This window comes from Oncorhynchus tshawytscha, linkage group LG04 (genome assembly GCF_018296145.1).
Source record: "Oncorhynchus tshawytscha isolate Ot180627B linkage group LG04, Otsh_v2.0, whole genome shotgun sequence".
Lineage (NCBI taxonomy): Eukaryota > Metazoa > Chordata > Actinopteri > Salmoniformes > Salmonidae > Oncorhynchus > Oncorhynchus tshawytscha.
Window position 1 is genome coordinate 36085391 of NC_056432.1, and position 27998 is coordinate 36113388.

The 27998-nt window shown below is 45.0% G+C and overlaps 1 protein-coding gene across 2 annotated transcripts; it reads left to right on the plus strand.

The window, feature by feature from the left end:
* Positions 1-1433: 1433 nt before the first annotated feature.
* On the plus strand, positions 1434-27994 carry txnrd2.2 (thioredoxin reductase 2, tandem duplicate 2). Of its 2 annotated transcripts, XM_024417834.2 has the most exons (17): positions 1434-1554; positions 1896-1961; positions 2832-2888; positions 3048-3192; positions 5888-5962; positions 6404-6482; positions 6660-6722; positions 7174-7244; positions 14730-14749; positions 15026-15117; positions 15393-15567; positions 20563-20699; positions 22455-22550; positions 23320-23412; positions 24172-24243; positions 24477-24574; positions 25418-27994. In XM_024417834.2, exons 1-17 carry the CDS (start codon positions 1479-1481, stop codon positions 25539-25541), a joined length of 1539 nt encoding a protein of 512 aa, XP_024273602.1. In that variant the 5' UTR covers positions 1434-1478; the 3' UTR covers positions 25542-27994. The 2 variants fall into 2 exon arrangements, with proteins under 2 accessions (XP_024273602.1, XP_042176620.1); XM_042320686.1 differs by lacking the exons at positions 23320-23412; positions 24172-24243; positions 24477-24574; positions 25418-27994 and adding an exon at positions 23210-23313.
* Positions 27995-27998: the final 4 nt, after the last annotated feature.

The following is a 27998-nucleotide window of genomic DNA, read 5'->3' on the forward strand; positions in this document are numbered from 1 at the left end:
CCTACCTGTGTAGATATCACTGATTCAAACTCTTCAAAAATAAAGTAACTGTATCAGTAGCAAATGTGTTTGTAACTATCATGTGCCTTAACCTTTTCCATGGTAGATAAAGAAAATGTGTTTTATATCATGCTTTATCCTCCCACTGTCCTCCACCCTCATCCCTTTCTCTGTTTACCCCTTTCCTGTTCTTCTTTGTCAGGCTCCCTATCCATCTCTCCCTTCCCCCTAATTTCACACACTCACACATTCACCCACTCTGTCCTCAGTGTAGTCTAGACTGTTGGTGGATATTTGCCTTGTATTACATTGAATTATAAACTTTCAAAAGATGGAGACAAAAAAATGGTTTGATTTCATAGAGTAAGTTGTTATTGCTTTCGTAGCTATCAGAGCGATGCCACAGTGACAATGTATTATGTTAATTTTACTAATACCCAGAGGCAAGTGTTATGCTTGTTTAAATAACGGAAAAAATACAGATTTGTAGAGTATAAATTTGGTGTGTTTTCAATAAACCATGCCTGGAAAGAACATGTTGCATGTGTATGTTTGTTTGTTTGGTATTCCACACAAATGCAAGGCAGCAGCATACCACCCTGCAAACCACTGCTGGCTTGCTTCTGAAGCAGGTTTGGTCCTAGTCAGTTCCTGGATGGGAGACCAGATGCTGCTGGAGGGCCAGTAGGAGGCACTCTTTCCTCTGGTCTAAAAAAATATCCCAATACCCCTGGGCAGTGATTGGGGACACTGTACTGTGTAGGGTGCCGTCTTTCGGATGGGACGTTAAACGGGTGTCCTGGTTCTCTGAAGTCATTAAAGATCCCATGGCACTTATCGTAAGAGTAGGGGTGTTAACCCCGGTGTCCTGGCTAAATTCCCAATATGGCCCTCAAACCATCAGTCACCTAATAATCCCCAGTTTACAATTGACTCATTCATCCCCCTCCTCTCCCCTCTAACTATTCCCCGGGTCGATGCTGTAAATGAGAACGTGTTCTCAGTTAACTTACCTGGTAAAATAACGGATAAATAAAATAAACATTTAAAGGATATACAGCTTCATGTATTTTACCTGAAGCCGCAACACGAATGTATTGCAGAAAGGTGTGTCAATTCTCTTATAGCTTTCTTGTCTGCATGAGACCTGATGTCATCTATCAAAAAACATGCTAATACCAAATCAGTTACTGTTTGGAATCCAACAGTGTAAATATTCCTATTTTAAATCATATTTCACAAACTGCTCCTGAATGTTTAATTTCTTGTATAAGCCTGACCTAGTCTATCAAATACGTATTTATTACGTAGCTGCTACAGTAGCAATTTATCTAATGTTCTATTTCCAACACTACAACGCCATTTCAACTGCAACATTTGACAACGGTGCGTTAGTGAATGTGCCTCACATAGGTAAAATAGGTCAGGCAGATTTCCAGACGCCTATGACTTCGTGAAGGTCCTTTTGTAAGAACAACATGGCAGCCTTATGTAGAGTCAGACACCGGTGGAAACGCACCAACTGCATTCAACTTCTTACGAGAAACTTGACCGGTAGGGAGGTTGTTGCCATATTACTAGTTAGCTTGTGACAACCTGACAGATTATCGCACAGCGTTTAGTTTTTATGTTTGTTACACTACAGTGGCTAACATGACCCTGCTAACGTTAGCTAAGCTACCTGTCAACGCCAAACAAGCTGTCAGTGTGAAGTGTTCCTTGCCGACATTAAGTGTCTTTGGTAGAATTAACATGCTATTTTCAAATGCTCTTCACTTGTCAGCTTGGTTTCTAGATGAGTAACCTCGGGCATACATGTTGGCTGTGTTTATTATGGTCTCACTATCAGCATTGTCCAATAGAGATTGAATGGCATGGCATTTGGTTTGTTACAGGAACGTTTGACTATGATCTCGTCGTTATTGGTGGTGGCTCTGGGGGTCTGGCTTGTTCCAAAGAAGGTGAGTGTCTCGATCTCAGCATTAGTATTACAATACGTTATGAGCTAGGGACTTACCTTTTGTTTAGTCGGTGTTCTTGCGCGGGGGTTCACTGACTTTCACTCCGCGTTGGGGAACATAGCGCCCAAGCCTATTTCTATGGGCACACGCACCGTTCAAACCCCTCTTGTTGGCTGAGAGAACATTTGGCAGGCTTTAAGCTTATTTCCTGCAGTTCTATACATTTGGTCATTTGTCTTGTGTGTTCATATGATATTTGAGTAAGTAAAACATTGCAACAAAATCAATGGGCTAAAAAACGTTAGCTGACATGGGCTAGTTGATCTTGACAATTCTGAACAAGTTACAAATAGCTCTCTACGGTCTGCAATGATGGACATGACTAGAGGAAAACTGCTGATGCACTACCCAATTTCGAAATTGCACCTTGTGCATTCTATTACAACTTTCAGTAGTCCATTAAATGATGTCAAATATAAATGGTAAAGTACAGATACACAAAAACACTACTTAAGTAGTACTTTACACCACTGGGAACCACTGTTCTTGAGAATAGTATACAATCATGTACCCCAGATGGTTTGTTACCAGGTTGACTGGCTCAATGGACCCTTATATGTGAAGGTTCTATAGGTGGGATAATGTCTAATTCACAGGAGGATGGTGGCACCTTAATTGGGGAGGACAGGCTCGTTGTATTGGTTGGAGTGGAATGGTATCAAACACATGGTTTCTATGTGTTTGATACTGTTGCATTCGCTTCATTCCAGCCATTATTATGAGCTGTCCTCCCCTCTGCAGCCTCCACTGGTCTAATTGAGCTTTACTGAACGTGACGATTGACCAAAACATAATGTGCTCTGTTTTCAGCGGCTCAGCTAGGACAGAAAGTTGCTGTGTTAGATTATGTGGAGCCGTCAGTTAAAGGTAAGAGAAATGTTACACTGACTGCATTCCATCATAATCAGCTTAACTTGAACTGTAAACGTATTTCTCCTTCTCTCGGAGTAAAGAAACAGTATGCATGTTGTGACCAATCTGCATGAATATAGAAGATAAACAAAACATCTCATGCTTCCCTTTCAGGTACTAAGTGGGGCATTGGTGGTACGTGCGTGAACGTGGGCTGCATTCCCAAAAAGCTCATGCACCAGGCTGCTCTGCTGGGCACAGCTCTGAAAGACGCTCAGAAATATGGCTGGCAAATCCCCGGGCCCATCTCCCATGACTGGTAAATCTCATTAGTACGAGAACAATGGAGACCTGTGGATATGCACATTTCCTGAACTATTTTGTAAAGCAATAGCAAAATTCTTGAATTCCTATCACTAGATGTAATAAATAACAAGCTATATACAGTACCCCCAAGCCATAAGACTCCTGAACATCTAATCAAATGGCTACCCAGACTATGTGCATTGCCCCCGCCCCTCTTTTACACCGCTGCTACTCTGTTTTTACCAGGTGCCTCCGCACATTGACCCTGTATATATAGTCTTGCTATTATTTTACTGCTGCTCTTTAGTTACTTGTTACTTTTATTTTTGAAACTGCATTGTTGGTAAGGGGCTCGTAAGTAAGCATTTCACTGTAAGGTCTACTACACCTGTTGTATTCGGTGCATGTGACTAATAACATTTGATTTGATTTTACCAGTCAAAAGTGGACACCTACTCATTCAAGTTTTTTTTTTTTACTAAATTGTAGAATAATAGTGAAGGCATCAAAACTATGAAATAACACCTATGGAATCTTGTAGTAACCAATATAATTTATATTTGAGATTCTTCAAAGTAGCCATCCTTTACCTTGATGACAGCTTTGCACACTCTTGGCATTCTCTCAACCAGCTTCACCTGGAATGCTTTTCCAACAGTTTTGAAGGAGTTCCCACATATGCTGAGCACTAGTTGGCTGCTTTTCCTTCACTCTGCGGTCCAACTCATCCCAAACCATCACAATTGGGTTGAGGTCGGGTGATTGTGGAGGCCAGGTCATCTGATGCAGCACTCAATCAATCTCCTTCTTGGTCAAATAGCCCTTACACACCCTGGGGGTGTGTTGGGTCATTGTCCTGTTGAAAAACAAATTATATTCCCACTAAGCTCAAACCAAATGGGATGGCGTATCGCTGCAGATTGCTGTGGTAGCCATGCTGGTTAAGTGTGCCTTGAATTCGTAATAAATCACAGACAGTGTCACCAACAAAGCGCCATCACACCACCTCCTCCATGCTTCACGGTGGGAACCACACATGCGGAGATCATCTGTTCACCTACTCTGCATCTCACAAAGACACAGCGGTTGGAACCAAAAATCTCAAATTTGGACGATTTCCACCGGTCTAATGTCCATTGCTCGTGTTTCTTGGCCTTAGCAAGTGTCTTCTTCTTATTGCTGTTATTTAGTAGTGGTTTCTTTGCAGCAATTTGACAAATGAAGGCCTGATTCACGCAGTCTCCTCTGAACAGTCATCTGAGGCTGGTAACTCTTAACTTATCCTCTGCAGCAGAGGTAACTCTGTGGTGGTCCTCATGAGAGCCAGTTTCATCATAGCGCTTGATTGTTTTTGCGACTGCACTTGAAGAAACTTTCAAAGTTATTTACATTTTCTGCATTGATTGACCTTCATGTCTTAAAGTAATGATGGACTGTCATTTATCTTTGCTTATTTGAGCTGTTCTTGTCATAATATGGACTTGGAGTGGCAGGGTAGCCTAGTGGTAGCCTAGTGGTTAGAGCATTGGACTAGTAACCGGAAGGTTGCAAGTTCAAATCCCCGAGCTGACAAGGTACAAAGGTACAAAATCTGTCGTTCTGCCCCTGAACAGGCAGTTAACCCACTGTTCCTAGGCCGTCATTGAAAATAAGAATTTGTTCTTAACTGACTTGCCTAGTAAAATAAAGGTAAAATTAAAAATTAAAAATTTAAAAAATTTAATTGGGCTTTTACCAAATAGGGCTGTCTTCTGTATACCCACCCCTACCTTGTCACAACACAACTGATTGTCCTAAACGCATTAAGAAGGAAAGAAATTCCACAAATTAACTTTTAACAAGGCTCACCTGTTAATTGAAATGCATTCCGCTTGACTACCTCATGAAGCTGGTTGAGAGAATGCCAAGAGTGCGCAAAGCTGTAATCAAGTCAAAGGGTGGCTACTTTGAAGAATCTCAAAAACAAATCAAAATAGATTTTATATAACACTTTTTTTTGTTTTTTGGTTACTACATAATTCCATGTGTTATTTCATGGTTTTGATGTCTTCACTATTCTACAATGTAGAAAATGTAAAAAAAATAATGAATGAGTAAATGTGTCAACTTTTGACTGGTACTGTATATATATATATATATATATATATATATATATATATATATTTTTTTTTACACATAGTCATTACTAGGTTAAATGTTGGTCAATGTTTTGGATTGATAAGCATTCAACACTAAGGTTAATGGACCCTTACATTACCACTAGATGGCATATATATCAGTAAGACATGATATGGGATTGACCTTAGTTGTACATTTTTGTCATTTAGCAGGAAAGACACTATTGTCCAGAGTGATTTACAGTAGTAGCGAGTGTATACATTTTGGGTTATTTTTCATACTGGTCCCCCATGGGAATCAAACCCACAACCCTGGCATTACTAGCGCCATGCTCTACCGACTGAGCCACACGGGAGGACTACAGGATGTCAGCACTACATAGTGACTCTCACACAGCTCAACATAGGGCGTCTTTGTGGTGAACTGAGGAATATTCTTTGAATAACACACTTCAGATCACTCATAATCCACCAATTTTATTAGCTGATTTAACGACGAATGCTTGCCACGCAATGGACACTGAGTGAAAATGTGCATTGTTTTATTTTCTTATCACAGATGCATGTCCAATACCATGTGTTTTTCTCCAGGAGTACCATGGCAGAGGCTGTGCAGAACCACGTCAGGTCTCTCAACTGGGGTCACCGTGTCCAGCTTCAGGACAAGTGAGTGACTCCTCCTTACCTACAGCCACTTTAGATCATAGATTCTGTTGTCGACTTGAGCAGCGATTTTTTTTAACATTTTTTAGTTTTTATTTTAAATAAATAAAAAATATTTAAAAATGTACACATACATACCTACCCTTTTTTGTTATGACCTGTTGGTACAATAAATTATAAGCAGTGCTCTGACTGAATGGCTACAGGGCTAAACAGGTGTATTTCCATGCCTGTATGTGCCCATACTCTCACAACCGATGTATACATTGTGCAACCAAATCTCAAATGTATTATACCCAGTTTAATTGAAAACAGGTTTTAGCGAAAACAGGTTTTAGCGATCTAGGCTTTACCTATCTCAGCCAAACCCTGTCTTTGCACAAGATCTCTTATGAGTCTTCCTGTGGTGTTTGCGCTGCCATAATGTTGTTTTGTGTGGGACAGGGAAGTGAAGTATCTGAACGTTAAAGGAAGTCTGTTGGACGAGCACACGGTGAAAGGGTTAACCAGGACAGGAAAAGAGGTAACACTCATTTGAACTGGGAGTTAATGGTGACATTTTTAAATGTTCACCGTATCAGTCTTTTTTTTATTTTTTATGAATTGCTGTTTCACACAATTGAAAGGAGTATAATTTCAACACTGCCATATTACATTTTTTCCTATTGAAGTTATCATGTCTCTCCCCCTTGTCTGGCAGACTATGTTGACTGCTAAGAATATTGTGATTGCCACTGGGGGGCGGCCAAAGTACCCCACACATGTAAGTATTAACCTCTTTGCTTCTCCCTCTCTCCCTCTATCCCCGTCTCCATTTGTGTGGTGTCCTTGCCCAGTAGACAGCTGCTGATAACACCACAGTGGATCTGAATCTTTTGATGGCGTGGTGGTAAAACATGTCTGTCTCTGGGTGGAGGAGGAGGGAGGCTGTGTCTGGTACTGCGTCCCAAATGCCACCCTAGCTTTTCACTCTGTAGTGCACCACATGGGGAACAGGGTGCTGTTTGGGATAACCGATGGGTCCGAGGCCTCCCTCTGTGGTGTATCACAAGCTGCTGCTCACTGTCTGTTGATAACAAACTAACAAGGAACAAGAGAGAACCTTCCTCATCTGTCCAACGGAGCTGATCTTTTACCAGAGGCTGTACTGAAAATTGTATGATTCAAACGGACAGGTGTTGTTGTCTTGAACTGTTCTATTTCCTGTGTTGCAGATCCCTGGAGCAGTCGAGCACGGCATCACTAGTGATGATATCTTCTGGCTGAAGGAGTCCCCTGGCAAGACGTGAGTGGTACATCCTGTGACTAGGGCTGTGGCGGTCATTACATTTTGTCGGCAGGTGATTGTCAAGGAAATAACTGCCGGTCTCGCGGTAATTGACCAGCAATTAACATTAACACATTTACCATCTCCTGGCTTCCACGCATGGCATACAAGCCACTGATGCAGATCTTTGGAACATTTTAAAAAGTCTAATAAATCCATGTAATAAAGCCTATACCTAAATCCATAATTTATTTTAGACCGGTCTAAAGAAACATGATATGAAGAAAGTGTAGTCTATTTCAGAACAGAATAGAATACTCTTGAGTTGTCCTGATGTGGCTATGCCAAATGGCTGTAGGCTACACGAGTTCATTTAGCAGACAAGATTTTCTTTGTGTTCCGTGGCATTATTTTATAGTATGAAGAATACAATTGAACAAAGCTGAATACAACATATTTTCTCCAAACAATATCTGAGGGAGAGCGTACATGCGGTTATTCTGTGTTCAGCGTTTAACAAAGAAACAGTTCCTCCTATATGCTTAATTTACTTATTGTTATATATACAGTGCCTTGCGAAAGTATTCGGCCCCCTTGAACTTTGCGACCTTTTGCCACATTTCAGGCTTCAAACATAAAGATATAAAACTGTATTTTTTTTGTTTAGAATCAACAAGTGGGACACAATCATGAAGTGGAACGACATTTATTGGATATTTCAAATTAATTTTTTTAACAAATCAAAAACTGAAAAATTGGGCGTGCAAAATTATTCAGCCCCTTTACTTTCAGTGCAGCAAACTCTCTCCAGAAGTTCAGTGAGGATCTCTGAATGATCCAATGTTGACCTAAATGACTAATGATGATAAATACAATCCACCTGTGTGTAATCAAGTCTCCGTATAAATGCACCTGCACTGTGATAGTCTCAGAGGTCCGTTAAAAGCGCTGAGAGCATCATGAAGAACAAGGGACACACCAGGCAGGTCCGAGATACTGTTGTGAAGAAGTTTAAAGCCGGATTTGGATACAAAAAGATTTCCCAAGCTCTAAACACCCCAAGGAGCACTGTGCAAGCGATAATATTGAAATGGAAGGAGTATCAGACCACTGCAAATCTACCAAGACCTGGCTGTCCCTCTAAACTTTCAGCTCATACAAGGAGAAGACTGATCAGAGATGCAGCCAAGAGGCCCATGATCACTCTGGATGAACTGCAGAGATCTACAGCTGAGGTGGGAGACTCTGTCCATAGGACAACAATCAGTCGTATATTGCACAAATCTGGCCTTTATGGAAGAGTGGCAAGAAGAAAGCCATTTCTTAAAGATATCCATAAAAAGTGTTGTTTAAAGTTTGCCACAAGCCACCTGGGAGACACACCAAACATGTGGAAGAAGGTGCTCTGGTCAGATGAAACCAAAATGGAACTTTTTGGCAACAATGCAAAATGTTATGTTTGGCGTAAAAGCAACACAGCTCATTACCCTGAACACACATCCCCACTGTCAGACATGGTGGTGGCAGCATCATGGTTTGGGCCTGCTTTTCTTCAGCAGGGACAGGGAAGATGGTTAAAATTGATGGGAAGATGGATGGAGCCAAATACAGGACCATTCTGGAAGAAAACCTGATGGAGTCTGCAAAAGACCTGAGACTGGGACGGAGATTTGTCTTCCAACAAGACAATGATCCAAAACATAAAGCAAAATCTACAATGGAATGGTTCAAAAATAAACATATCCAGGTGTTAGAATGGCCAAGTCAAAGTCCAGACCTGAATCCAATCTAGAATCTGTGGAAAGAACTGAAAACTGCTGTTCACAAATGCTCTCCATCCAACCTCACTGAGCTCGAGCTGTTTTGCAAGGAGGAATGGGAAAAAATGTCACTCTCGATGTGCAAAACTAATAGAGACATACCCCAAGCGACTTTCAGCTGTAATCGCAGCAAAAGGTGGCGCTACAAAGTATTAACTTAAGGGGGCTGAATAATTTTGCACGCCCAATTTTTCAGTGTTTGATTTGTTAAAAAAGTTTGAAATATCCAATAAATGTCGTTCCACTTCATGATTGTGTCCCACTTGTTGTTGATTCTTCACAAAAAAATACAGTTTTATATCTTTATGTTTGAAGCCTGAAATGTGGCAAAAGGTCGCAAAGTTCAAGGGGGCCGAATACTTTCGCAAGGCACTGTATATATATATATGTGTGTGTGTGTGTGTATGTATATCTCACTCACATACATACATACATATACACACACACACAGTTCCAGTCAAATGTTTCAACACACCTACTCATTCAAGGGTTTTCTTATTTTTTTAAACTATTTTCTACTTTGTAGAATAGCAAGTTTGGTAGACTACTAATGACCATCATAGCTTGGAGAAGCCTAGTTGCTGTGACTAAACGGTCACGTGGAATTTGACTGCGGTCATGACTCGTGATGGCCGATGTTGCGATAATTCTGTCACCGTAACAGACCTCCCTGTAACACACATACCATGCAATACTGTACATCAGCAGACATACACAGACACCTCGGTTATAGTGACCGATCCAAGACACAGAGACGCTTCTACTAAGTGTTCTTCTTCTGACTCGGATTAGCTGTGTGTGTGCGTTTCCTGACGTTTACTGAACCCATCTCTAATCCAGCCATTTAAACCCTGTCATCACCTGTCTAATTGGCCTCTCCACACCGTTTCCACTTGGAACACAATGGGGGTTTGAGTTTAATGTTTGTTAATGTAACTGTACAGTGTGCCACCAGTGTAGAGCAGAGGGCTGAGTTATCTGAGTCATCTGCACATCGAAAATCCTTGCTAAATGCAGTTTAGTCTGGTGGCCTAGCGGTGCAGAGTGTTGGGCCAGTAACCAAAAGGTCACTGGTTTGAATCTGCCAATGTTCCCTTGAGCAAGGCACTTAACCCTAATTGCTCCTGTAAGTCGTCCTGGATAAGAGCGTCTGCTAAATGACTACAATGTACACTGATCAAAAATATAAACACAACATGTGAAGTGTTGGTCCCATGTTTCTCAGCTGAAGTAAAAGATCTCAGACATTTACCATGTGCACATAAAGCTCACACATCCCAGTTAGTGAGCATTTCTCCTTTGCCAAGATAATCCATCCACTTTACAGGTGTGGCATATCAAGAAGCTGATTAAACATGATGATCATTACTGGGCAGCAGGGCACCGAGTGGTTAGAGAGTTGGACTAGTAACCAAAAGGTTGCAAGTTCAAATCACTGAGCTGACGAGGTCCAAATCTGTTGTTCTGCCCCTGAACAGGCAATTAACCCACTTCCTAGGCCGTCATTGAAAATAAGAATTTGTTCTTAACTGATTTGCCTAGTTAAATAAAGGTAAAAAATAAAATTTCACAGGTGTAATTTGTGCTCGGGACAATAAAAGGCCACTAAAATGTGCCGTTTTGTCACACAACACATTGCTATAGACGTCTCAAGTTTTGTGGGAGTGTGCAATTGGCATGCTGACTGCAGGAATGTCTACTAGAGCTGTTTTCAGAAAATGTCATGTTAGTTTGTCCACCATAAGCCACCTCAAAAGTCGTTTTCGAGAATTTGGCAGTACCTCCAACCGGCCTCACAACCGCAGACCATGTGTAACCACACGTGCTCAGGACCTCCACGTCTGGCTTCTTTACCAGCTGGATCGTTTGAGACCAGCCTACCCGGACAGCTGATGAAACTGAGGAGTATTTCTGTTTGTAATTCAGATATTTTGTGTGGGAGAACTCATTCTGATTGACTGGGTCTTGCTCTACAGTGGGTGGACCTGGCTCCAAAGGCCCGCCCATGACTGCGCCCCTGCCCAGTCATGTGAAATCCATAGATTAGGGCCTATTTAAATTGACTGATTTCCTTATATTAACTGTAACTCAGTAAAATTGTGTTTCTGTTTTTGTTCCGTATATATGCACAGTATTTCCCGTGTGCCAAACAAGCCTGTCTTTTAGCTTTCTACCACTAGAGGGCAATATGAACTCGTACTGTAGAGTCCATTCTAAGATGATGCCACTCGGCGTGTAACGTGTTTCCCTGAACTTTCTTTCCCCTCTTTCAGCATCTTTCCAAAGCAATTATCATAAATATTTGCTCACAGCTTTCTATGGCGCTTTCAAGTGAGTGGAAAGAGCACTTGAGTCCAGGAAACCCTTAATGTGAGTGGGCGTTAGGTAGGGGTGCCTTAGGTAGTGGGGCTGTTAGGTAGGGGCCTACTGTTGGTGATATCTGCCCTCAGGCTACTAGGGGTTAGGATTAGCAGGCCCTCCCGTGGCTCTCCTCTCTTCAGACCTATCCCTCGCTACCTAGGAGGAGCCGTGTGTTGAGGAGTTGTTGACTAGTTGTTGTGCTGCTCTGCTCTGAGCTGTCAGCTGTGCAGGTGGGGTCTGAGAGGGTGTTTGAGTTGACAGGCTGGCGGAGGTAGTGGATGGCTCCAGGTGAGTGACGAATGCCTCAAGAGGGGCTGGAGCACGCTCGCTCGCACACTCCCACGCATACGAGAGCAATGAGAAGTGTAGACATGAGTGTAAGATGTTTTATGTTGGCTTTTATTGCAGTATGTAATGCACCGTTTCCATTTTCTAGGATTCTATATTTATTCTGTTTCCATGCAAAATTAATTCCAGAGCTAAAGCTCAGTGAACCAGGCTTGAAATATGCTGCTGTTTGTCATCCTTTAGAGCAGCTGAGGAAATTAGTCTGTGATGACAAGCTCAAAAGCACCCAGGGAGACTGTAACACATTGTATCCTTCCTTGCTCTGTAGTCACTACAGTGTGTAAAGGAGTTGAGTTCACATCCTGTATCTATTGGACACTGATCGAGTCTGCTGCCAATAGAACTCTCCCCTCTTAGGAACACTTGTGAAAGAGCTCTGTTATTGCGGCAAGCATTGCAGACACGCTAGAGGAGGATACTGATTCACTTATCTCTTGTCTGGACTGCTGAAGACTGCTCCAAGGTTATGAGAGCGACTTGGGCTAATTCTAAACTACGACAGTCCGACATACCAATCCAAAGTCACCTTAATGAATGTAGGGGTATGTGAGGTTAATACACGAGCCCTAAACATTTGATTGCGTTATCTTTGTTGTAGGTTTCTCCTTATACATTCAGCGGAGTCCAGTAACATTTGCAGGGCAGACACTGTATTACTATGTCCTCTCACTGGATCCCAACCCTCTGTAGTTCCTTGTTTTCACAAGCAGCCATCCCCTGTTCACGCCTGGATGTAGTGTTTTTGAGACCCACCTGTGAGGCTGTACCTACTGTATGTACATTGAACACCTCCACCCATGCTTTCAGACACCGCCAGCTGGATGAGGGAGAAAGAAAAATCCCAGAGACACTCTGACATGCAATATGACCATGCATAGACCCAGCCAGGAAAATGAGATGTCGTTGATTAAAGTGTGGAATCAGGTTAAGGCTCCTAGCCTAATCTCGACATAAGCCACCTCAAAATGTTGCACTAAGTGCAGATGTGCATTAGGTGGACGTGAGCAGCGGATACTGGCGCTCTCAGCGGCTAGCGCTAGCATGTGGGGGGCCTCGTCAGGGCCTGTGTGCACCAGGCTCCCTGAGCTGTCAGAGCCTGGGCCAGGGTAGAGAATCCTGAGGTGGGGGAGCCCTGGAGGGCTAATAGGGAGAGGCTCTCCATGCGGGTGACAGGCATCACTCAGCAGAGGGATGTGTGGACTGAGCCCTGAACACGGAAACATCGCACACCCCATCCCCAGGGATTAGCCTGAATGCTAGCAATTAGCTCCACAAACAACGGTGGAGCTCAGGGCTGGATTAGAGGTGTGATTCACCTGGCCCACACAGACACACACACACACACAGAGAAAGACACAGACCCTGCCAAATCCTCCACCCCCTTGTCTTTTTCTCTGTTATGCATCCCCCCTGCATATCTTTCTCTGCCTGTATCTCTCTCTCTCTCTCTCTCTCGGTGTCTTGACTTTTTACAGTAGTTGGGCCTTCGATGTTCAAACAGCATTTTCATCACTTTTAATTCAGAGTAAAAAGAGTAGTACATTCAGAGTAAACATTTATTTGTTTAGCACAGTATTCAAGATAATTTGAAAGAAAATGTATGAATGAATATAGTGTATCATATAGAAAAACATGTACTATATAACCTCCAACATCTACCTGTACTATACACTATATATAAAATAGTATGTGGACACCCCTTCAAATGAGTGGATTTGGCTATTTCAGCCTCACCCGTTGCTGAAATCTGTGTAAAATCTAGTATACATCCATGCAATCTCCATAGGGAAACATTGACAGTGGAATGGCCGTACTGAAGAGGTCAGTGACTTTCAACGTAGCACTGTCATAGGATACCTTGTCAGTTTGTCAAATTTCTACCCCGCAAGAGCTGCCCTGGTCAACTGTAAATGCTGTTATTGTGAAGTGGAAACGTCTAGGAGCAACAACGGTTCAGCCGCGACGTGGTAGGCCACACAAGCTCACAGAACGGGCCACCCAAGTGTTGAAGCACTTTGCGCGTAAAAATTGTCTGTCCTCGGTTGCAACACTCACTACCGGGTTCCAAACTGCCTCTGGAAGCAACGTCAGCACACGAACTGTTCGTCGGGAGCTTCATGAAATGGGTTTCCATGGCTGAGCAGCCTCACACAAGCATAAGATCACCATGCTTAATGCCAAGCATTGGCTGGAGTGGTGTAAAGCTCACCGCCATTGCCCTCTGGAGCAGTGGAAACATATTCTCTGTGATGAATAATGCTTCACCATCTGACAATCCAATGGACGAATCTGGGTTTGGCGGATGCCAGGAGAATGCTACCTGCCCGAATGCTTAGTGCCAACTGTAACTTTGGAATAATGATCTGGGGCTTTTTCTTATGGTTCGGGCAAGGCCCCTTACTTCCAAAGAAAATTAATCTTAACACTACAGCATACAATGACATTTTAGATGATTCTGTGCTTCCAACTTTGTGGCCACAGTTTGGGGAAGGCCCTTTCCTGTTAGAGCATGACAATGCCCCTATGCACAAAGCAAGATCCATACCGAAATAGTTTGTTGAGATCGGTGTGGAAGAACCTGACTGGCCTGCACAGAGCCCTGACCTCAACCCCATTGAAAGCCTTTGGGATGAATTTGAACGCCGACTGCAAGCCAGGCCTAATCGCCCAACTTCAGTGCCAGACCTCACTAAAGCTCTTGTGGCTGAATGGAAGCAAGTCTCCGCAACAATGTTCCAACATCTAGTGGAAAGCCTTCCCAGAAGAGTGGAGGCTTTTATAACCGCAAAGGGGGGACCAACTACATATTCATGCCAATGATTTTGGAATGAGATGTTCGACGAGCTGGTGGCCACATACTTTTGGTCATGTAGAGTATAACCTCCGACATACACCTGTACTATATAACCTCCAAGAGAAAGCATTTTAAATGAAAATGTAAGATTTAATGTATTTCTTTGTTTTTACCTTTCAGACTTGTAGTTGGTGCCAGCTGTATCCTTTTGACTGCGCTTGAACATGAGTCACTGGTTAGACTGTGTGGTGTCAGTGAGTTGTTGTGGAGTATGGTACTTGCCTGGCTCTAATGTTGAAGGGAAAAAGTGGTGAATTGCAGTTCGTGGTGACCCCTTCTTCCTAGACTGGGGTCACCTCAGTCTATCTCTGCCTGTTATACTCTCGTTTCTCCGCGGTCAAATGTGCTTTAACTAAAGATAGGCGAGTTTCCTCTATGAGAGCGTTTGTTCTGTTTTCCTGAACACTGGTATGAAGATGTGGCACTGGAGTGTGCTGGCTTCCTGACCGGTATTGGGCTGGAGACCACAGTCATGGTGCGCAGCATCCCCCTCCGAGGCTTTGATCAGGTACTGCTGCTCTTAAGGAATTAAAATAAAATAGATTGTACACTATTTGAAATGCATATGTACTGTAGCCACGATTCAGGTTTTAGAGATATGTAGGAAGTCAAAGTGTAATTTATCACTGTTCTTTTCTAGATTTATTTTGTCTTCTGATGATATTGGTGGCTTTACTCTACCAATATAAGTTTGGAATAATACTTTTCCCAATTTGAAGTGCTGGAAAGGTGACTTTGGGTTGTCAACAACCTACAATGATTTCCCTCTTGTGTGTGCTGCAGCAAATGGCAGGGCTAGTGACAGACTACATGGAGGCCTATGGCACCAAGTTCTCCTGGAGGAGTGTCCCTAAGAGCGTGGACAAGCTGTCCTCTGGGGTGCTGCAGGTGACCTGGACAGACGAGCAGACAGGAAAGGACCAACGGGACACCTTCGACTCTGTCCTGTGGGCCGTAGGTGAGTGTGTCTGAGGAGGAAGATGTACTCAGCAAAAAATAATGTCCTCTCACTGTCAACTGCGTTTATTGTGTAAATATTTGTATGAACATAAGATTCAACAACTTAGACATAAACTGAACAAGTTCCACAGATGTGACAAACAGAAATTGAATAATGTGTCCCTCAACGAGGGGGGAGGATTGCATTAAGTACTACAGTGTATCTGCTCCTCATGGACTGCACCAGATTTGCACGTTTTTGCTGTGAGATGTTACCCCACTTTTCCACCAAGGCACCTGCAAGTTCCCGGACATTTCTGGGGGGAATGGCCCTAGCCCTCACCCTCCGATCAAACAGGTCCCAGATGTGTTCAATGGGATTGAGGTCCGGGCTCTTTGCTGGCCATGGCAACAGAAACCTGACATTCCTCTCTTGCAGGAAATCACGCACAGAACGAGCAGTATGGCTGGTGGCATTGTCATGCTGGAGGGTCATGTCAGGATGAGCCTGCAGGAAGGGTACCACATGAGGGAGGAGGATGTCTTCCCTGTAATGCACATCGTTGAGATTGCCTACAATGACAACAAGCTCAGTCCGATGATGCTGTGACGCACCGCCCCAGACCATGACGGACCCTCCACCTCCAAATCGATTCCGCTCCAGAGTACAGGCCTCGGTGTAACACTCATTCCTTCGATGATCAATGCGAATCCGACCATCACCCCTGGTGAGACAAAACCGCGACTCGTCAGTGAAGAGCACTTTTTGACAGTCCTGTCTGTTTCAGTGACGGTGGGTTTGTGCCCATAGGAGACGTTGTTGCCGGTGATGTCTGGTGAGGACCTGCCTTACAACAGGCCTACAAGCCCTCAGTCCAGCTTCTTTCAGCTTATTGCGGACAGTCTGAGCACTGATGGAGGGATTGTGCATTCCTGGTGTAATTCGGGAAGTTGTTGCCATCCTGTACCTGTCCTGCAGGTGTGATGTTCAGATGTACCGATCCCGTGCAGGTGTTGTTACACGTGGTCTGCCAGTGCGAGGACGATCAGCTGTCCGTCCTGTCTCCCTGTAGTGCTCTCTTAGGCGTCTCACAGTACGGACATTGCAATTTATTGTCCTGGACACACTGCATGCCTCCTTGCTGCATGCCTAAGGCACGTTCACGCAGATGAGCAGGGACCCTGGGCATCTTTCTTTTGGTGTTTTTCAGAGTCAGTAGAAAGGCCTCTTTTGTGTCCTAAGTTTTCATAACTGTGACGTTAAATGCCCACCGTCTAAGCTTTTAGTGTCGTAACGACCAATCCACAGGTTCATGTTCATTAAATGTTTATGGTTCATTGAACAAGCATGGGAAACAGTGTTTAAGCCCTTTACAATGAAGGTCTGTGACGATATTTGGATTTTTACAAATTGTCTTTGAAAGACAGGGTCCTGAAAAAGGGACATTTCTTTTTTTTTTTGCTGAGTTGTCACACAAATTACTACATTAGGGTACTAAGTCCCTACTATTTTAGTAGTAGCTGCAATCACGTGTGTTAAGTAGGCCACAACATACTTCTACACCTGCATTGCTTGCTGTTTGGGGTTTTAGGCTGGGTTTCTGTACAGCACTTTGAGATATCAGCTGATGTACGAAGGGCTATATAAATAAATTTGATTTGATAACATAACAACTGGCTTTGCAACGACGTATCCTGAGATACTGTGTCAGTGGAACTACTCGTCGTCCTCCCTTTCCATTTCTTTTATTGTCATCCACAATATAGTGCAGTGTCAGCAGACTGTGAGGGTATCAAGCTCAAAAACAAGGTAATAAAGCGTGAGTGATGGAACCACCAGGGGAAGTGTTAATCACACAGCCCAGTGCTGAGTCCTGGTTCTGGCTGAGGGGAGCAGGATGCACCCAGGCACGGGGGGTCACTGCATTCCCTCCTTTGTTCTCCCACTCTGCTCTGGGCTTTCCTGCCCGCCGTGCCAGCCCTGAGGAAACCAGGCTGCCCGGCCGCACCATCTCATCCACCCCGCAGCATCTGCACGGCAAGGCCCTGTCTGTCTGCAGCTCTGCGCACCCAACAGACCTCTCTCTCTCTCGCGCCACAGTCATTTTCTCTCTATCACACCATGTAATTTGTCTCATTCCGCCAACCAGCACAATGGAGGGAACTTCCGCCTGGCTGCCCAGCCAATGTTTATTTGTGTTGAGGCGTCTTTGTTTCCCAAAACCTGACCTTACGCCATGCCGAGTCCCAGCAGTGTGTGACTCTGCAGTACCAGCCAGGAGAGGCTAGAGCGGGTGTCTCTCTCTCTCTCCCTCTCTCTCTCTCTCTCTCTGCCTGTGCGTGTGACAGGGACCAGGATATGGGTGACATTTAGGGAGAGATTACGTTCTTCCCACCCTGGCAGGTTGCAGCTCTCAGAGAGCTGGGGTTCTCACAATGTGAACATCAAGGCAAAGTGTCTATTCTGTCGAATCACTGCACTCAAAACACCCAGACTTTGAGACTAATGGAAAATTGGCAGCACAAATGATATTTTTCACTGAGTTGTTATATTTTGCTGGATAGATGTTCTTCATGGTTGAGATGGTGCAGACGGTGCAGGTCTCATCCTCACATGCACTCTCACCCAGCAGGGAGTAAAGCTTTCCCCAGTGTATGTGGGTTATTGGTTGTAGGAGGAATATGACTTTATACTTACCTGATTTCTAGCTTGCATTACTACCTTACTGTGTAGGCTACAGTCTATTGCGGGCTTTACCCTGGTGTTGTCGTGCAGGGCAGTGAGGACATCCACTTCTGGGCCTCTCCTTTTGAAGTGTGTCTGTCTGTCTGACTGTGGGAGTTATGAGTGGGCCTCTCGCCACTTCCCCAATGTTCCGTTTACACTACAGGTCAGACTGGGTCTGTGCCCTCAGTGGAGCTTTAAAAGACTGTGGGTATGTCCCGATTCTCCACTCTTTTCTCAGAGTGCACTTGCATATTTCCTGTCATGGATTTAACAATGGTGGAATCTCCCTCCAGCCAATAATTACACTTGCATTGATTTAATGCTTGTAAATCTGTGTTGGAAAGTGTGCAAGTGCACACTTTGGGAGAAGGGTGGAGAATCAGGACTCAGACAGTGAACTACTCATAGGGAGGAATAGGAGGCTGGTGTTGGTGGGGACTGTCTGTTCCAGTCCTGTAGCTATGGCTGCTTCTCCATGGTCATCCTTCCCAAGGCTTGTCCTTCCTCAGGACCGCACCCAAGGCCAGGTGGCCAACGGCATAGAGGAGGAAACAGCTTATTTCCTCTGGGTGTACAACATAACGCTTCTCTCACACCTATTTGTGTTACCCCAACCCTTTTCCTCTCAGATTTTGAGAGGAACACCAAAAGAGGTTGAAGTTTGTGTGATGCATTTGTCTCCATGTGAACTGAAATGGTTGGATGTGAAGCCTCTCTGAGAGAAGCCTACTCCCCAGCGCCCCAGAAGTCTCTCTGAGCCAAAGTGCGGATCCTGATACAATCACATCTCTTATGCTCATTTTAGGCCTTTAATATGCTTCCTTCTCAGAAAACTATTTTTGGAGACAAAATAATCTATTTCCCAAAAATGCAGTCTTATTTTCTTCTCTCGTCTATGTTCACTTGATTGATCTAAAAAGCTGCCATGTAGGCCTAGTTGGACTCAAGTCGTGCCAGGAAGCTTGTTGTGGCTAATTAGCTGTTGGGTCTTGATTTCCTCTGTGTGTTTACAACAGTCTTTGTTCAGCGTAGTCCTATCAGACCTGCCTGTCATTACCCCTGTGTGTGGCTCCACACTCACTGAAGGCTCTTATCAGCAGAACCTCTTGTTGTGTCCACGCCACACAATGGAACAGTGGCACTCCAACAGTCTCCAATCATAGATGGAGAAACCCAGTTAAGTAGAAAAGGCAGGCCGTGAGTGGCTGTAGTAGCCGAGTCTATACATAGAGAGAACAGAGTGGATACTGGTTTCGGATAGTCCTCCTGACAGAAATGATCTGTGGTTTGGTAGGGTGGGGCAAGACCTCCTAAGAACCAACTTTTTGTAAACACAACTCATGCTAGAATGTCCAACTATGCACTGTCTCTTAGCAAGGTATGTATGCAGTGTGTGTGTGTGTGTGTGTGTACATACTTTGAGAAAGGCAGTCATGACAGGTAGAGATCCCTGTGTTAGACCTAATCTGCATAGTTGAACACTGGTGGCTCTACATGGTCCTGCTAGACTAGCCTAGTTCAAGAAAACTGCTGCTTTGAGCCTTACTGCCTGTCTCTCTACCCCCCGTGCTGCAGTAATGGACAGGTCCCTCGGCCCTCCCAGTCCCAGGTCTGGCTGCAACGGAGGAAGTTGTTCCTCGGCTCCAGCCAGGAAAAGGGTCTTGGGGGGGGGAGTTTGTTATTCTTGTTGTCCGATAGCATCTACGTTGTACGTGGGTACCTCTAGGCCCTGCCGATAAGCGGGGTTATTGTGTTACCCAGGCAGGGAGTGAGAAGGTGGGGGGGAGAGGGGGAAGACGAGGGAGGCAGAGAGCCTCGACCAGGTCCCGGGCCGGTGCTGCAGGGGTGCTTGGTGTGCTCACCATCGCCATGGAGATGGGGTGACGAGATGGGCAAGCGTTGACAGCATCAGTCAACCGTACCCCAGGAAGTGGCAGAAATGACAACCAGCGCCCCAGGTGGCCCAGGTGGCTGACGGGATGCCTTCCTATCCCCTGCCAAAAGACAAGCCTCCATCGCTCCCCATCTCCTCCTCCTCCCAGCTGTGCGGATGTTTTTTCTTCTTCTAGCTGGATAAGATTTGCCTTTCTGTTGGATGGAGAGTCTCAGGACATGCCTTTAACTTATTCCCTTAGCGTGCCCACTCAATGGTATGTGTTATGAACACTGAGCAGCAGTTCTTTTTTTTCTAAGAATCTTAAGATTCCATTAACCTCCCCTCTCTCTCTCTTAATGTGTCACATAATATTGAGTTTCTGACTGTGTTTTCCTCCATCTTGACCATAGGCAGAGCCCCTGAAACCAAAACTCTCGGCCTGGAGAAAGTTGGCGTCAAGCTCAACAAAGAGTCGGGGAAAATACTTGTGGCTGCTGATGAATCCACATCTGTGCCGAACATCTACGCTTTCGGCGATATCGGCGAGGTAGGAGTTGATCATGTCCGTCATCCTCTGTGTACCCCCCCAGCCTTACAACACCACCGTGAACCTCTCCAGGAATGTATGAAGGCTGAAATGAGTGGTCCTACCAAGGTGACGCTTTTTACAAGAAACCATTTGGTATGCAAAAAGTTGACGTGATACCCTAGTTCACTGGGCACCATCAAATTTCATCATTTTAGATGTTGCCTATCTTTCCATTTGATATTGAAGCATATGGCTGGAGCTACACAGCAGATGGCGTGGGACAAGGACTCCTCTCAAACTGCTGTGCTGCTCTATCACAATACTCCTTCTACATGTATCAAATATCAGTCCTGTCTTTTTAATGTGGCCAGCTGTGGATTTCCTAACTTCCACAGGCCTCTTCCAGACGGTTCGATTGACACAAGCGTTTGATGAGTCACTCTTAGCCCTGATGCCTGTCATCTTTTCACATACTGGGAGACTTTTTAAAAGGGGGTGGATTGATATTTAAGTCTATGTCCAAACAGAGCACCTTTTTGTGTTGAGACATTGAAGAGCACCTGTGGACTGCCAAGAAATGCATTACTATGACGCAGACCCAAGTGGTGTGTAAACACAGTTACCAAAATACCACCACACACACACACATTCAGACACACACACCTCCAGCGCCAGAGGAGCTGTCTTAGAAAACAGGATGTTCAGCAGCGGTGCTAATCAAACGGGTTGCTCATGACTTAAAGGGATACTTGGGGATTTTGGCAATAAGGCCCTTTATCTACTTCCACGGCGCCTACTAGGTACCATAGACCTCCAGTCATTGCGCTAACGCTAATTAGCATTGGTTTACGAAACTAGACATAAACTGGACACAGAGACATACAAAAAGCTCATCCGACTCTGGGGAAAGTAGATAAAGGGCATCATTGCCAAAATCCCAAAGTATCCCTTTGTCAAGCTTTCAGAAAGAATTCCCCCTGCAGCTCTGCCCCTTCCTGTATTGTTAAGCTGTTGTTGTGAGTAGGCCTTTACACTTGTACCCGTATTCGGGTTGAAAATGGTAGCCTTGGGCACTGTTAAGCTCCTAAATTGGTACGCATTGGCAGTACAGTAACATGCTCTATTCGTCAGCGCTCAGTGTCTCCGCTTCACAGCGCTGTATGGGTTTTGACTGACAGCTGTTAGGAGCATGAGCACCGCGCGCAACAAGAAGTTACCACCATCCCTCCTGCTAATTGGGCAACGTTTGAAAATGTTTTGTTTGAGTGAGGGGAACACTGTAAATTACGAGGACTCAATGTATCTTGAAAGATGACACGTTGAGGATTACAATAAATACCGCTTTGACGTCATACAAGCAAACCAAACACCCTTGAGTCCAAATGTGCAATTCCCCACGAGTGTAAGGAGCTAACAGTCAGTTGGGTCGAGTGGGGAAATTGTTTGAGGATACAAAAGCAATGTTTGTTTTTCAGTGTGCAAGGCAGTTAAGAAACCTTTATTTGTCAATGCCATTGTCGTGGATGTGTGTTCAAGCCAGAGGCTACAGGTTAGTCTACACAGTAACTCACAGGCACAACTGTCCCCTCTCTCTCTCTCTCTCTCTAAATAGCCAAAGGGCCTGTGCTAAGGAGGTGCGCTCTGTGTGTTTGTGTGCAGAGCCTGCATGCATACGTACTTTTGTCGGCTTGCCTCTGTCTGCTTCTCTCTCTGTTTATCTGTCTGTCTCCCCGTTTTCTCATGTCACTCATTAGCGTTGTTCTGTGTTTCCAGGGTCGTCCTGAGTTGACCCCCACAGCCATTAAGGCAGGGAAGCTCCTCGCCCGCAGGCTCGCAGGCCGGACCAATGAGCTAATGAACTACGACAACGTGAGTAGACACACACACACACCAAGCACACACACTACTCCTATGCTTCCCCCCACCCCCCATCTCTCCACAGCTTGTCTGTATGTGGCCTTTGATGTCTTTGCTTTATGCTTTGGTTTTAAGTGTTAAATCAGCTCCACTTCTGTGTATTTTGGGTTTTAATCCCTAGTCGTTGTTTTCCCTGGATTATGCAGCCTGGTCTGATTTATGGGGGTTTTAATGGGACGCACTGCACGTCTTCTGCACCTCTTCCAAATGTTTGTTCCATAACCATTCGTAATGATACTTATTGCTTAAATGCTTATTGTTTGTGCTCTAGTTTTGTCTTTGTTCCTTTTTTGTGGTCTTTTGTAGCATTGTTATATTACCACTTTATTTTACTCCCAATGGTAGGAGATACAGTAGATTAGATTACCACTTTATTTTACTCCCAATGGTGGGAGATGGAGTAGGCGATGTGACCGGCCTGTAGTATGGGTCTGCCTATCTACAGTATCCTGCTATAATATTACTTTGTTTGCCTTGCCTTGTTTCTTGTATCCTTGATTTTCTGTCTGTCCGGTTGCCACCCCACTGGAGAATTGCTGTGTGGCCTGTCTATCCTCATGTAACATGATGTAACAAGACTTTATGTGCCTTCTGATTGGTTGTGTCCCTAGGTCGCCACCACAGTGTTCACCCCTCTGGAGTATGGCTGTGTGGCCTGTCTATCCTCATGTAACATGATGTAACAAGACTTTATATGCCTTCTGATTGGTTGTGTCCCTAGGTCGCCACCACAGTGTTCACCCCTCTGGAGTATGGCTGTGTGGGCCTGTCAGAGGAGGAGGCTGAGAGCAGACATGGGAAGGACTCCATAGAGGTACAGTAGACCTAAACCACTAACATTATAGCTAGCTGATTTTCTAACTGAATGGAGGTCTGCCGAGGTATGCTGGGAAAGGATTGTGACTCCTGGTGTGCCTCTGTCTACTGCTTTATACATTTGTGAAATAGAAAGCGGTGTGATTGCGTGTGTGCATAATTGCGTGCGTGCCTCTCGCTCCGTGTGCCTCTCGCTCCGTGTGTGTGTGTACCGAGTTCCTCTCGCTCCGTGTGTGTGTACAGAGTGCCACTCGCTCCGTGTGTGTGTACAGAGTGCCTCTCGCTCCGTGTGTGTGTACAGAGTGTGTGTGTGTGTGTACAGAGTGCCAGCTGCTAACACCTGCGCCCAGAATGCCCCGGCTCGTTGTAGAGCGAGGTGTAGCGCCGCTGTGTGATTGACAGGTGAGCAGAGGGCCTGATTGACGTGTGTATCAGGTGCTGACAGGCATTGTGTGATCTAAAGCACCGCGGCGGGAGAGGTGCACCACGGGTCCTGACAGCTGCCTGTGTGCATGGCCCGGCCGGCGACTTGTGTCGGCACGTTCGCTGGCTCCATATAAAACACACACCATGAAACCAGGGTCTGAAATGTACCTTTTTTTAAATCGAGCAAAGTGTTGTGAGAACAGTTTTGTAATACCAGATTCATAGTGAACGATCTGAGATCCAGGGCCTACCTTTCACACGAGCAAGTATTGTAAAATACTATATATTTTTGGTGGACTAATGGTCATGTTGTCTATTGTTCTCTGTCTAGGTGTACCATGCCTTCTACAAGCCTCTGGAGTTCACTGTGGCTGAGAGAGATGCCAGCCAGTGTTACATAAAGGTCAGAACAAGCCCTCACAGTAGGGTTGCAAAATTCCCAGGTATTCCAGAAATCCCGGTTGGAGGATTCTCGTATATTCTGCTTATTCCCTCCTGATTCCAGGAGTTTTTCAACCGGGATTTCTGGAAAACCTGTGAATTTTGGCAAAGTTGCAACCTTTACCTCCTTATGTCGCATCTGAAGTGTAGCCTGGAGGTTTAGGGGGTGTAACGTTGCTTCTCTCACCGCCTAAGGTGGTGTGTAAGCGGGGTGGAGACCAGAGAATCCTCGGCCTGCACTTCACTGGCCCCAACGCTGGAGAAGTTACCCAGGGCTTTGCTATGGGCTTCCAGTAAGTCAACCACTCTGCTTGATTGAGTTAGATAGGGATTCAAAGTCGATCATACAGATGTTGTAGGGTTGTGGGTATTTTAAGAAATTGCTCAACTGCTTTTTTTTAAATGATTTTGGCTCTAATGTATAGTTATCATACTAACATATGTTAATCTGTAGATTCATTCATCTAAAATGAATGGATGTCATGTACGTTGTAAACTCTACATATAGCTGAGTATATACGTGACAAGATGAGCCTTTATCAGTGCAGCAGAGATACTACACTAAACAAAAATACAAATGCAACATGTAAAGTGTTGGTCCTGTGTTTCATGAACTGAAATCATTTTCTCTAGCTTATTTCTCTCAAATGTTGTGCACAAATGTGTTTACATCCCCTTTGCCAAAATAATTAATACACCTGACAGGTGTGGCATATTAAGAAGCCGATTAAACAGCATGATCATTACACAGGTGCACTTTGTGCTGGGGACATTTAAAGGCCACTCTAAAATGTGCAGTTTGGTGACACAGCACAATGCCACAGAAGCCCTTTTGTGGGGAATAGCTCATTATGATTGGCTGGGCCTGGCTCTCCAGTGGGTGGGCCTAGGCCCTCCTAGGCCCTCCACACATGGCTGTGCCCCTGCCCAGTCATGTGAAATCCATAAATTTGGGCCTAATGAATTTATTTCCATTGACTGATTTCATTATATGAACTGTAACTCAGTAAAATCTTTGAAATTGTTGCATGTTACGTTTTATATTTTTGTTCACTATATTAAGAGAAACTTAAAGATGGGAGAATGGGTGGTGCCGGTTGTATGAATGAAGTCTCTATGTCTCTGTCTCTCTCCAGGTGTGGGGCCACCCTCACTCACCTGAAGGAGACCGTGGGGATCCACCCCACTTGTGCCGAGGAGCTGACCAAAGTCAATGTCAGTAAGCGCTCTGGGCTGGATGCCACGGTTACCGGCTGCTGAGGTTAAGCACCCCCTTCTCTGAACACACCCGAGCACATGGGAAGGAACCTCTTCGTAGAGACAGGGAATGTGTCCCTAATGTCACCCTCCTCTCTATGTAGTGCACTACTTTCAACCAGGGCCCATAGGGCTCTGGTCAAAAGTAGTGCACTAGAAAGGCAATATGGTCCCATTAGAGACGCATACAGGGAAGTAATTGTAATGCATATACACCCTAGCCACCTCATAACGGTCCATGTAGAAGCACTCTCTCCTTTCCCTGACATCCCAGTTCCACTGGATTTCAGGTCTCCACTCCGTCTTATCATTGCAGGTTCCTCCAGGTCATGACTGCAATGCTATATCTAGGTAAGGCTAGATTTGTGTCAGGTTTGACTAGTGGTCACATTAACCAGGCCATGGTTACCCAATGTAGCCCCTTAATGTATGTAGTATGTCCCCTTCTCCCATTTTGAAGGCCATAAGGAGTTCTAGACCCAGGTTCGTGAAAACGTCCAGACACAAGCAGCATCCTTTAAATAAACTGGCTCATAAATCAGAATTAGGGCCCATTCCAGTTTGTTGAAAATAACTGTATAAGAGAGAGAAAGCCGGGCAACTAATGTTTCTGAAATATATTCAGCAAATATTGTTGTTTCTCCTCCTGTTCTTCCTGTCCATTAGTCTTGAAAGTGACACATGCGTTGCCCGGGTGACACTGATGGATGGGCCAAGGGCCGTCGCCGCGGTGACACCACCCGTTTCCCATGGACACACACAAACAGTCAGCGGGCAGGCTGTCAGTCAGAGGTGCAGAGCAGCACAGGGCCCAGTCTGGGCCAGAGTGCAGAGCCCTTGATTAGGCCTCCACTCATTCCAGCACTCTGCTCCCCTCTCACCTCAACCCCAATGCACAAAGGAATACAGTGGGACTACAATAACAATCTCTGTCAGTCTGTGTGTGGGGACGCCTTGGCCAGCAACCTCTGGCAACCCAATCCCTCTATGAGAGAGATGGAGGGAAAGAAATTGCCTGGGCCACAGTTGTGGCAGTACCAAATGCTGCCTAAAGGTGGCGGTATTGCCCTCTTATTTTCTTCGGAAAACCTGCTAGTAAAGAAATAATAGGGTAGTGAAGTCGGTGTATAATGAATAAGCCCGGGCGCATTCAAGGTGCACATTGGAATCTTTTAATCCTTATTTGAGATGTCTGTTATGGAATGAATGTGGAGACCATGGAGGCATTTGTAGCGCTAACTGATAACATTGTGTATTTACACGGCTGGCAGTTTAGCCCACAAAGTCATCACCCTCTGAGATAAGGCCGATTGTTTATTTCACTTAACTGCCATTATACTATTGTGATTTTTACCAGTCACGTAAATGATGTCGTACTATTTAAGTCTTCAAACATGTCAAGTACACCAGTCCACTCTTCACCCAATCATCCTTTCCTACAAGTCCTGAAAGCAGAGAACTATGCAGTGCTGGACTGAGCTGGACAGGTCATGCAGTCTGAGTGGAGTGGGGAACGGTGGAGCTGAGGGGAGCTAAGAGCAGGGCACTGGGCTGGTTTATTTGTGTTTGAACTCTAATCTGCCATGCCTGATTAATGATCCTGATGAGGGGAGTGACAGTGCACTGCTCAGGATGATGGAGGGAGGGGAGAGAGGAGAGCAACAGCGCTACCAGGTTTATTTGGACCCGGGGTTGAGGCAGGGAGAGCGAGGGATGCAGCCAGACCAGGGGAAGAGGTGGAGGAGGGGGATAGAGAGGTGAAGGAGGAGGTGTAGAAGGAAGGGGCGATTCCTGTGTGCTCCGTTCAGGGACGGGGTGCTGACTGAAGGACCCTGACCCCCCGCTCAGCAGGAACAGCTTGACTCCATCACCCACTACACATGCTGAGGCTGGGACCATCCAACACACACTGCCTGGGTGTATTTAGCCAGGCAAATGAGTATATGCCTCATCTTAACGAGGCACTCAGTCCAGAGAGCAGGCTGCTGCTGCTGGGCTCAAGGCAAAGTTGTTGATCCCATCTAACAGTAAGTTCCTGTATTTTCTGCATGAAGCTGCCCAAACGCACAAGTCAGAATCATATTTATGACAAACATTAATTTGTTATTGTATTGTTTGAAATGTCTCTGTTAATTGTTGTTGATAGACAAAAGTGCCTTGGGCCTAGGGGCTTAAATGGGAGCGCAGAATCAGCCTCAGCCTTGCAGAATGTAATGCTTAGTTCCTCACAGGGGTCAGGGTTCAACTTTCAGGTCGCCAGCTAATGATAACTTGCGCTAAAACCCACATCTGGGGAGGGCATGTCTGATGACACCTGGCGACCAACTTTAGTTACTGTAAATAGAGTAGCCTAATTCACAATGACGCTTTGTATTGCATTATTTATATGTAAAGAAGGAATAAAATATGAGAATGCACTGATGTCTCCCATTAAAATAATGATGTCCTCTGTTTCACCGG